At 37.9% G+C, this 11263-nt stretch overlaps 1 protein-coding gene and 2 long non-coding RNA genes across 3 annotated transcripts in view; 1 reads left to right on the top strand and 2 right to left on the bottom strand.

The window, feature by feature from the left end:
- Positions 1–242: 242 nt before the first annotated feature.
- LOC149576398 (uncharacterized) lies at positions 243–2309 on the bottom strand. Its single transcript, XR_016361499.1, has 2 exons — positions 1386–2309; positions 243–1253 (listed from the first exon to the last, which is right to left on the bottom strand). It is a non-coding gene; the product is annotated as an uncharacterized LOC149576398 (long non-coding RNA).
- Positions 2310–2557: 248 nt separating this feature from the next.
- On the top strand, positions 2558–5326 carry LOC149576397 (cyclin-dependent kinase inhibitor 5-like). Its single transcript, XM_089817149.1, has 4 exons — positions 2558–3703; positions 3799–3848; positions 4542–4769; positions 4871–5326. The coding sequence occupies exons 1-4, from the start codon at positions 3128–3130 to the stop codon at positions 4941–4943; spliced, it is 927 nt and encodes a 308-aa protein (XP_089673275.1). The 5' UTR covers positions 2558–3127; the 3' UTR covers positions 4944–5326.
- Positions 5327–8536: 3210 nt separating this feature from the next.
- LOC149576395 (uncharacterized) overlaps positions 8537–11263 on the bottom strand; it is a 34371-nt gene continuing 31644 nt past the window's right edge. The window contains exon 2 of the long non-coding RNA XR_016361497.1: positions 8537–8824. This is a non-coding gene — a long non-coding RNA (uncharacterized LOC149576395). The remainder of the gene's footprint in view (positions 8825–11263) is intronic.

The raw sequence follows: 11263 nt of genomic DNA, 5'->3' as shown, positions 1-11263 counted from the left end.
TGTTTCCAAATATTATTTTCCTTCCTTACCTTTTTTGTTGTGAGCCAATAAGAAAATAAATAAATACCATTTTTACAATTTAATAAATATGATAAATTTTCAAACCTATGAAAATAACAAAAGTCTTTAAAAATTTGTAAAATATAAATGCTATTGCATCGGTTAGATGCGATGCACTAAGCACCTGTTGACGACAGAACTAATAATCTTCGAATTAAGAACTCGATTTCTCCCTCCAAAGGAAGACAAACAGAACACTAAATATGATCCCCCAAGCTACAACTTGCCACCGACGTTTGAAATAGGTGAAACAAATAATCTAATTTAAAAGAATCTTCTTTTAAATCGAAGGATAAAAATATTGTCGTAAGGAATAAAATAGTACGTTCTTTATAATACCAGAGTCCAAAGGCAATCTATGGGAGGATAACTTTTACAATGAATCCAAAATTTCCACTCCCAGAAACCAACTCATTCGATCATTAAATTCAATTGTATAAAACTGTGTTATCCTTGAATGGCGAGCAAAGAGGCGTATTGGATCGCATTGAAATTTAAAGAATAGGTAGGTAAGATAACCCTAAATTTAGCTGAAGCTAGCCTACATGGCCAAGAGAAGCTAAGTTTATTTTTGACGTCATCAGAAGACTGACCTTGTACTGAACGCATTCATGAGAGAGTTGAGAAGCACGGGCAGATTACCAGAGATTTTCATCGGCCGCAAGAAGCTAAAGACCGATGGATTCTCCCTTCTCCGCTGATTTCAGCTCTTTCGTGTCATAAAATCTGCTGCCAGGGAAAGGAAGAGGAGGTTCGAACTTGTGACATGACACGGTGATATCACGGATCCGATATGACAGGCTCAGATTTAACCTAGGACGGCGAGTGAGACGAACTTTGCTTTGACATGGCAATTACGTGTGCAAGTAACGTCGATTCCTTCATTCTCCTACCATGTGTAGTCTTTTGCTGAAACCCTAGCGTCACTATCAACGGCTACCGGTTTTTCTCATAACCGATACATTCTTGTAAGGTAACTTAAGAATGACGCCAAGGCATCTCCATCGAAAACCAGCACTTTGCGCAAAGCTGATGCAAATCGATCCATCCAACCTCCATGAAAGCAAGCATATGAATATAATAATAATCGAATAATTCCTAATGACGCCAACGCATCGATAGATTCAATTAAGCCAGCACTTTGCGCGAAGCTGAGGTAAATCGAGTCAATCAAACCAGCATTTTGCGCAAAGCTGAGGTAAATCGATTCAAATAATTAAAACAGCATTTTGTGTGAAGCAGAGACAAATCATTTCAATTAAGCTCCATTGAAGCAAAAAGAGTTTAATAATAGAAGATAACTCCTTGAAAAACGGGATCTTTACCTAATTGCAGCTTTAAAATGAAACTTTGTGCAAAGTGCGTTAGCCGAGGGTTTTGCTCGCAGCTGGCCTTCGCAAGAGCATTTTCCGTTCGGTAAAACTGTTTGTTCTCCCGTTACAGTCAATATGCGTGAACATTTATTTACCTGGAAAGAGAGGCGCGCCGGGAGGTTATGTGTTCGAATCGCGGACTGACAACTCCGACAATAAAAAAACACGAGGTGAACTGCAAACAAATCCAAAACTTTGTTGCGTAGTTGTTTGGAGATGGATGCGGTGAATCAAAGCAATTTGTTACCATATTGAGCTCAAAAATAAATAATCCATGAGTGACCAGATCAAATTTTTTGTTAGGCGGGGTTTCAATCAATTTCTTTCCCTGCTTTAAACGCACTACAGATGCGAGAAAAGAAAGAAAGCCCTGCCTCAATGTGATCTGCGCGGTTAGAAAAGCCTTCAACGTAGTTGCAGGCTGCAGGTTCTTCATTTTCATTATTGATCTCGATTGTTTTGCAGGTAAATAGAGAGCAAATAATTTTTTTTTTTTTTTTTTTTTTCACTTTTTATTTTTATTTTTTATACATTTAACAGAGAGCCGTGGAATATTCGAAAAGCAACGAGAACATTCGGACCACGCGAATATGCTCGAATAATTAAGTGGTCTGTATTTTTACCAGAGTATAAAATGCTGGATGTGTAAACTTATATAGTTTTACTTAAACTAGGGTTAGAACATAGTGCTGACAAGGTTGGGTCAAAGCGCACAAGTCAGCTCGATTTGCAATTAGTGCAATGTTTGCGGCCCGGATCGATGACGTCATCAAAAGATGCCTTTTCAACGGTCGCGATGCATTCGCCTCCATTATCGCGAATCTGTCCGTCCAAGGTCGTCGGGCCGACCATGGCTGCGCTTTTGTTCCCCCAATTTCTCTAGACTTGAAACTCGTCGCCAAATGTGGCGGAACAAGAGCGAAATCTAGCGGGGTCCTCGTTTTTGTGTCTACTTTTTAAGGACACTGGCTCTCTAGTATTTGGACAATTAAGATAAAGTTAGCGGAGAAGATAGAGTAGAAGAAGACACAAAGCATAGAGAGTATCGAGGGTTAAATATTGAATCACGGTTCCCGAGGGGCGGAGGGCGTCCAAAGAAAAGGTATCCAACCAAACCGAAATACATGCTTTTTGTTTTTCCTCTTTCAACCTTTGGCCCTTTTTTTCCTCCGTTGCGTTTTTAAGTTTCGTCTTCCCTTTCTCCGTTGGTTCGCTTTCTGACAGTTCCGTTGTGCGACTAACAAAACCCGTTTCGGAGGACAACCAGGCTTCAAGCTTGTTGAAGACGCTTCTGGTTACAGATGTTAGAAATAAATTGTTGGGTGCAAGCTGGGCTAGTTCTGGTTTTGTTTCCTTGCCCAATTTCCTTTGGGCTTTCAAGTATTTGATTTTAGTCTTCAGAAGAAAAGATCACACGCCAAATTTTTTTGGGTGTTCCGCAGATTTTTTAAAATTGTAGGAGGAAGAATACAGGGGCAAAAAATTTGGGCAATTTTGAGGATTTGTGCGGCGGAAATTCTAGAGGAAGAAAAATTTAGGGCTCTGCAGAAAGCGGGGAGGAAAAATTGTTAAGCAGCAAAAGGTGAGAATAGGAGGAGTTTTTATTTTCCTCTCAAAAAATCTTAACATGCAGTAGGCTGAGAGCCGCGCTGTAATTGTAGTTAGTTTCAGCCGTGGCTCCGCGGGGTTTGAAAATGGGGAAATACATGAGAAAAGGCAAAGGTGTGGGGGAGGTGGCTGTGATGGAGGTCTCTTCGCAGGTGTCACTTGGAGTGAGAACGAGGGCCAGGACTCTGAGAGAAGATCACCACCACCGGCGGCTGCCCGTTCCCTCGTCAAAGACAACGAAAACGCACCAGCACCACCACCATCACCACCACAACCACACCGCCTCTGCGCCGGCGTGTTTTGACGGGTCCTCCATGCAAACAGCTTACCTTGAGCTACGCAGCAGGAAGCTTGAGAAAATTATTTGCAGGTGCCATGAAGAAGCAGCAACGCACACTGACCAGGAAGGGTCCAAGAGCTTTGAGGGCGAGGCTTCTAGAATGGCGCTCTCCGAAGGGGGAGCGACCGTAGGCTTAGGCACAGCTAGTGACAAAAGCAGCAGGAGAGTTCAGCAACAACAATCTTCAGTGGCGCATTCGAGGAACAATTCTGCAACTTTCTCCAACGCCAAGCCAGCTAGACTTAGAAGAAAAGATCAGAACCAGAGACACCACAATCAGCCGGCGCAGCCTCCAGAAAATGACCCCGAAGACGCCATGGAGGTGTGCAATTCTCTGAATTTCAATATTTTTTCAGCTTTTCCCTCTTCGTTGGTTGCCTCTTTGTTTCCCTTTTAACACCACGAAAAATTGGGCAGGTGGAGGTGTCGTTTGGGGAAAATGTAATGGATCTAGATTCCAGAGAAAGGTATCAAATTCATTTTCTTACTTCAAAAAATGTTGTTTTTCACTTTGATTCCATACAATTCGGGCAAGTAATTTGTATGCTAAAACTAACAGGCAATGTGTCGATTTTTTTATTTTATTTTTGGTAATAGGTCTTTATTCTAGTTTGAAATTTAATTTTCCACTTTCTTTCGCCCAATTTTATGCCCGTCTATTTGGGTTGAAAAGGGGTAAAATTCAGGAATTTGTTGAATTGTATTTGATTTCAGGAATATTTTCCACATCGAGACAGTAAAATTACCGAAAAATCCCCTGCGTTAGCGCATATTTTATCTCGCTGCTTTTGATTTTGTTTTTTTCGCTTCAAATGCAATGTTTTACTCTGGGCTACAAAACGTTAAGAAAGAAAATCATTTACCAGATCCCAAAAGTTCATGCTGCTAAATTTATTAAAAAAAATCCCCTCCAGAAACTCTAGTAATTCTGACTTTGGAATCCCCAAATTCGTAAAAGACGAAACTAGTTCCTGAGCCTAAAGAAGCAGCTGTAATTCGACCTCAAAATTGTGGAAATAAAAGGTTTATAAGTTGGGATATAAAAGCTATTTTTGGAAATACAAGGATATGATTCAGCTGGTTCCAGATAATTATCAGAAATGTATTTGCTTGTGCAAATCTCAAATTTATTCTGCGGTTGCTTTGTTATTTTTCATCAGGCGTACAACAAGAGAAACAACGCCGTCAAGCCACATGCGCGATGTGGAGGCACCGGGATCAACGACGAGGCCGGCCCCGCCTACCTCAGGAAGGAGAAGGCTACAGAATGAAGGGCACAGTCGCAGCCATAGTACCAGTCATCAGTTCCTTCACGTACCAACCTCCAACGAAATTGAAGAATTTTTCGCCGGTGCAGAGCAGCAAGAACAGAGACGATTTACAGAAAGGTAATAGTCTGTTGCTTAAACCTTGTTTTTCAGATTTCTGTAGCTATTTTTACAGTTCCACTGCTGAGAGTTTATTTTCGTTTCGCTTTTTTTGTCACCAGGTACAATTACGACCCTGTAAGTGATTCGCCTCTACCTGGCCGATTTGAATGGGTTAGATTGAGACGGCCTTAAAAAAGAAAAAATCTGTTTGTAAACAAATAATTGTGGGGCAAGCTGGCAGGCAGGCAGATGGGGATATAGTTTTTTTCAAATTGGACCATCAAAAAAAAGGTCAATACTGTTATGCTCTATTTCGTTGGGAAGACAAGGAGCCAACCCTTACAGAGAGTCGAAGTGCCTCAAGGCCATTTGGGTTGTGTACTGCTCTAGTGCAGCTTGTACAAATCGTTGTAAATTGTAGCCTTTGTAAAATATGAAGCTGGCATTAGCAAGGCTCCCTTGCAAGGGCACGTTTTTCCTTTTTTAATTTCCAACACAAATTCATACAGAAAAGCTTATTTTTGTTCTTGTTGGAATATTTTTAGGAACCTTATGAATCTCATGGTATTTAACAAGATCTTACTTTTTCCTACTGCTGCAGAAGAATATTTTTCATTTATCAGTGTATGCAGATGTGATTTCCTTTAATTTGCTAATTTTCTCTTAATAAGAGCTGGGGATGAACATTGAGGAACGGCTGATTTCTTGCTATCGTTTTTTGCGATGACACACTTTAACACAAATCGTGCCACGAAATTGTCTATAATAAGAGCTTAAGTAAATACTATTGGCAATATGTTGGAAGTGTGGTGTCTGTGATTTTATGTGCGGAAAACAAGCCACCGTTTCGGAGGCATATAGCCTTCTGGATTAGATTGTCTATATAATTTTTGGATCAACGAGCCATCGTTTATTTTCCTTTTTCTGAAGATGCCCGCTGGCTTTTTTTTTTCACTTTGATAATAAGTTTTTCATGGATTTTTCTTAAGCCTTTAAAAATATTGCCGAGGAAGGATATATCACGACATGGTCAATTAACTAAATCACATTTTAGTGATCCAGCGAAACAATGTGAATTACGCAAAATCCACGGTGTTGAGCTGCCCAGCAAAATGCAATATTGAGAATACTGAGCAAACAACTTTTGCGTGTGGAAACCTGCAACCGTTTTTATTTTGTTTGTTTTTTAAACCATGTTAGCTTAGCTTCGAAAATTGTTGAAACGTAATGAGTTCTCCAAAATCTCCCATAACACCACATTGGACTCGATCTCGATGTTATATTGAGAGGCACGTGTGTTTCTGACTCTGAAGCAACAGAGATACAGATAGAATTTATGACTTTACTGCGTTTATTCTTTTCACAGATGTCATGAGGGTATATGTACAACCGTACAAATTGTTTCCTTTTTCTTTCGATTGCTTATTAAGATGTCCTGATTGCAAATTTGGGAACGATTCTGAGAAACGTTGCGTTCAACTATGTGTTCGTCGACTTCTTAGACCGCCTTTAGGTGAGAATGGAGACAGACAGCAATCTAATGATAATATTTGCACATACCATTTCATTCACTAATGTGTGTTGTTGTATAGAAGAAAGTTGTGGAGAGAACATTAAAAAAAATGCGCTAGGAAATTTGTCATTTGGGCCCTGCTCTTTGAGTTGTCCCCATACAGCCATAGTAACTGAAAGCTGCTGTGTGGTGCCAAAAGCATGTTAGAAACCACTTAAAGAGATGCAAAATCATGATTATCTTTAAAATATGTTTAATGTTTAAAGTTTGGTAAAAATAAGTAATCACAGCAGCTTTTGGTCTTTGGCCCAAAGTAGAATTTTGTATTTGGTCAATTGACATCTTATATTTTTCCATTGGCTCTATAGTTGAGAATTATCATTCCTTTAAGTTTTTAAAGTAATTATTCCTTTTAAGTTATGAGCTTGAGGTACAGGACCCTTCATCACATCTCTGTTCACACTCGCACGCAGTTTATTGCAAAAATGGTATCAGCACTTAATCTATTTGACATGAGCAGTTAAGACGCTACATCTTGATGCAAAAGACATAAGGGGCTATTTTCCCCACGGATTGGGGCAAACAATTACATATATTCTAATTCTCTAAGTAGCTTGAATCGGATAAAATATCTTATTAATAAGAAAACATAAAAGGAAAAAAACAGTTCCTAGGTGAAAAACAATAAAATATCTTATTCATAAGATAACACATAGAAAACAGAAAAAAAAAGCAGTTCCTCCGTAAAAAGGAATAAAATATAATAGAACAGTTAGGGTTCAGATGTCTCAAACAGAATGTCAACAAAAAAGAATGCGTCATACTAGCTGAGTGTGTCTTGCAGTTTCTTACAGAAGGTCTGTTTTTGCTAATCTTTGCTTTCCCTCATCAGCACTATGATAAACTCAGATGATTTTGGAGTAACGGATACTTGGATGCTTTGTAGTATTATCCAAGATCATACTTAGATGCTTCCCCTCGTTTCATATATTTCCATAACCACTGGTCTGGGTGCAAGTCAAAGAAGACAAACGGAACCACTTGAGTAGTAATTATTAAGTTTCCCTATCCCATGCAAATCGTTCAAGGGTTTATCAGTTGTCAAGTTTTGACTAGTAATTATTAAGTTTCCCCATCCCATGCAGCAAATCGTTCAAGGGTTTATCAGTTATCAAGTTCCAAGTGACTGAATATTAAATTATTCATGGCTTTATCCCTTGCCAAGTGCCAAGTGACTAAGGATTAAACTGCCTTGCTACCGGAGAATGTCACTTCCAAAAATATTGTGTATTTGATAGCTTTAGATCTATAATATGGATATAACTAGCAAAGCATCAAATTCCAAGTCAAACAATGAATGGTAATCAATAACTACTTAAACTCGTCAGTGTGAACAGAAGAAGCAATGTGCTGAGGTATAAGACAATATTACAATAACATAGAAAGCATTCCAACTGGAGACTAAAAATGGGAAACCAAAGTTTGTTTCATATATTTATTTGATATGTTTGGAAACTACCAAGAATTACTGACAGGTATGAAAATGTTAACATAGCTTTGTCACGTAAACACTGTAACTGTATGGGGCTGTATAACCAGTTCATAGCTGCTCAAACTCTTACTGAAGCAACAAATATTCAACTCTGGCATGAAACATGAATTTAACTTGAAAAGGTATTGTTTGTCTGAAAATCTTATGCAAAAATACCAAGGAGTTCACATTGACCTGTTGCTGATATCAAGGCATTTATTTAAACAAAATGCATTTTCACTACAGCTGTACCATATGTCATTTCCTATACTTGGTCAGATTTTCAGATCAGCAAGGATGACTGATGGTTGGGTTAAACACTACAGTAGTTGCAGAATATACAAAACATGATCTTACATTCAGACCATAGTCGTGAATTAAATTGACAACGTGCTCACAAAGCAGCAGTTATAAGGCATGCAGACATTAATGAACATAATATATGACATTCTCCACAGTGTTTAAGGCATATAGAATAATGTTCAGAAACCTGGAATTATTGAACTGTGCGGATAATATTTATTCGGTTAACAGGTTGAAGAATGCGTCCAATCCAATCTAATTTTAATTTCTAATAACTGCTAAACCTTGAAATTTGAATCCCATTGTCAGACGGTCGCACCTCTTTAATTTTTATAACCAAATTATGTAACTAATACGATGCTGGATTTGAGAACTTAGAAAGAACAATCATAGTCCAAACGAAACTACAAAAGATATTTATACAGCCTGATCCAAAAATTGAATTACTAAATGAATTCCCTGGCATTATTTGAAATATTATAATATGATGGAACAAGGAGAAGAGCCAATACAAAGCTTTTTAAGTAAAAATGCAAATGAATATGAAAAATTTGGGACCCAATAGTTCCTTGCCAAGATGATAATTCAAGTTCTGTAAGCATATGAATTCTACGGGCACATACTGTTATACTTGGGACCTAACTATATGGTGCATAGGAAGAAGACTCGTCAAGAGAAACTAAAGATTTGAAGCCGCTCAAAAGCTTGCCCAGTCCCTCTTCTTTTCTGTTTAGTAAACAATGAGTAAGGTTAGCAAAAGATCTCTTCCTAATTTATTCACAGCTTCATACCTAGTATTTATAAGCCTTATTGTTATAGATCGTTAGAAGTTTAGAATATATTCAGGAAAATAAAACTAGAAAAAAATAGTCCATGCCATAGGGAGAGCTTTTAGAAGTTTAGAACATATTCAGTAAAATAAAACTAGAAAGAAATAGTCCATGCCATAGGGAGAGCTTCAAAATACTAATTCCAAGAAAAGAAAAGAACATGTAGTTAGACAAATTTGTTGAGCTACTCCTCGTTTAGGCCAAGCTAGGACTTGAACCTAGGACCTTCCAGTTGCTGTTGGAGTGCTCAAGCCACACTGCTGGCAATTGATGGTTGAAACTCCTAGCCAAGCTCTAATACAACATGTTGAGCTACTGCTCATTTGAACTATAGGACCCATCAATTTGCTGCTCGAGTGCTCTACCAACCAAGCAGCTGGCCCCTCTTGGCCAGCACATCATCAGTTTGGATTGGCTTATTTCCAATAAAATTTGGAAATTAACTTTATTTAAATACTAAACATTTGTCACTAAGTTTACATTATTGCATATACAAAACGATAATCAAACTTGGGGGTTAAGATGACGAATAATCATGAAATCATTCAAAATAGGCCAGAAACCCTTACCAAAAAAGGGGTTAAACATTCCTCAGATTGGGCAATGTGTTGACGAATATATGACATGATGACTCACTAATATTCTATTATTGTAAATAGCAAGCTATTATCCATTTAAGGAATTGGGCTCACAACTGATCCTGTCATTAACAAGCATACCCAAGAAATATCCACCAAAAGGAACAGTATCTACAGATTGAAAAAGATAGGACAAAGCATAAAAGTATAAAAGAAAGCAGTCCAACTGTCGAGAGTACGCTTATAAAATTAACAATTGATAGCTAGACATCTAGCAAGAAAGAAATCTTATGGTCGAGGAGCTTTCTTGGAAGAATTCAAAGATGCTTTACCTAGACAAAAAAAGCATATTATACATAATCCTCACCTCTGAGTTTTATTTCCATAGAAATGTGGAGGCCACATTAATTTGTTTTATAAACAAATACTAAACGGCAATGTTGTCAGCAGCATCTATAACCAGTAAATAAGTAATAAATCAAAATGTTTAGAGTTGTGCTGCATACGCATTTCTTGCAAAACTTATTAAGTCAAATGGCATGGTGTTCTAAAAATATGGTCTAGTTGCAATGCAAATAACTCACAAGGTACAAAACAGTAAACTGATATAAGACTTGTTAAATATGACCTTTATAACCAACACAAGCCATGGACTCGTATAACATTAAGGATATTTGACGAGAAACAATAGTGTATGATTTGCCTTCAATAAGCTCTTATGTTGCATTTGATTACTTATTCTACCATGCACTGCAAATAATTAAAAATTACATTGAAATATTGAAAATAGCTTAAAAAGTTTAAAAGGGACTTTAGATACTGTAAGGTGTATAATTCCTCCTTACAACTTACGAGGAACTAGACAGACAGAGAGAAACGTTGCTAGAAAAATTGCTGCTCAACTGGACACAATGATAAATTTAACTGGGACGTAACAGGTATAATATATTTCATGCATACAAGTACAGAACCTTACTCTTTGGCTGTTCTATAATAACTGTTAAAATTAATATAGCCAGATAGAAAATGCGTGCCATATCCAAATCATGCATTAATGTATCATATTGCAATCAGTGTTACATTGCCAAGGAACCAACCTACATTTTCCATATTTCGGGAAAATGTGAATCGGAAATATTTCCCACGAGTCCCCAGTTCCAGGGGAGAAGATAAGGGATAAGTTTTTTATGGACAAAGGATGGCCCAGGTTCATCAAGATGATATTGTCCGACTGCACCATGGCCTGGCGAATAGAAAGACAGCCTTCAACCGTAAAGGAAGCCTGGGCAATCCATATGGCTGGGAAATGAAAAACAAAACACAAAAAAAAAAGTGTAGAGAAAATAAGTTTACTCAATTGTAGAGACTTGTTTTATGTTTTTATTTGCTTAATGCAACTAGATGGACCAATTTTATGTCATGGCTGTGACTGCACATTGTATATAGTAGCTGACAAGCTGGAGTGGCCCAAAGTTTAATGTTATTCGGTTGAGGAGAAAAGCACATCATTTTCACTAGAATATTTTATAGGACCTCCTTTTTGTCTGAGCGAAGTAGCTAGTATTCTTTATAAATAGATAATTAAACTATCCTACTTTACAGGCACCCTATCATACCTGCTAAATGGAATGTTGCCACTTGGAACACCCCAATTGTCCTATCATGTACTAGCAGATCATATTGTATATAGTGGTGTAACACAGGGATGCATCCCTCAGGGATCCAACTTCATTTCCCACATCCTGGGAACATGGGAT

This window comes from Cupressus sempervirens, chromosome 1, assembly GCF_028749045.1.
Source record: "Cupressus sempervirens isolate cs-2001-9-10 chromosome 1, ASM2874904v1, whole genome shotgun sequence".
Lineage (NCBI taxonomy): Eukaryota > Viridiplantae > Streptophyta > Pinopsida > Cupressales > Cupressaceae > Cupressus > Cupressus sempervirens.
This window is presented reverse-complemented; position numbering and strand designations above follow the sequence as displayed.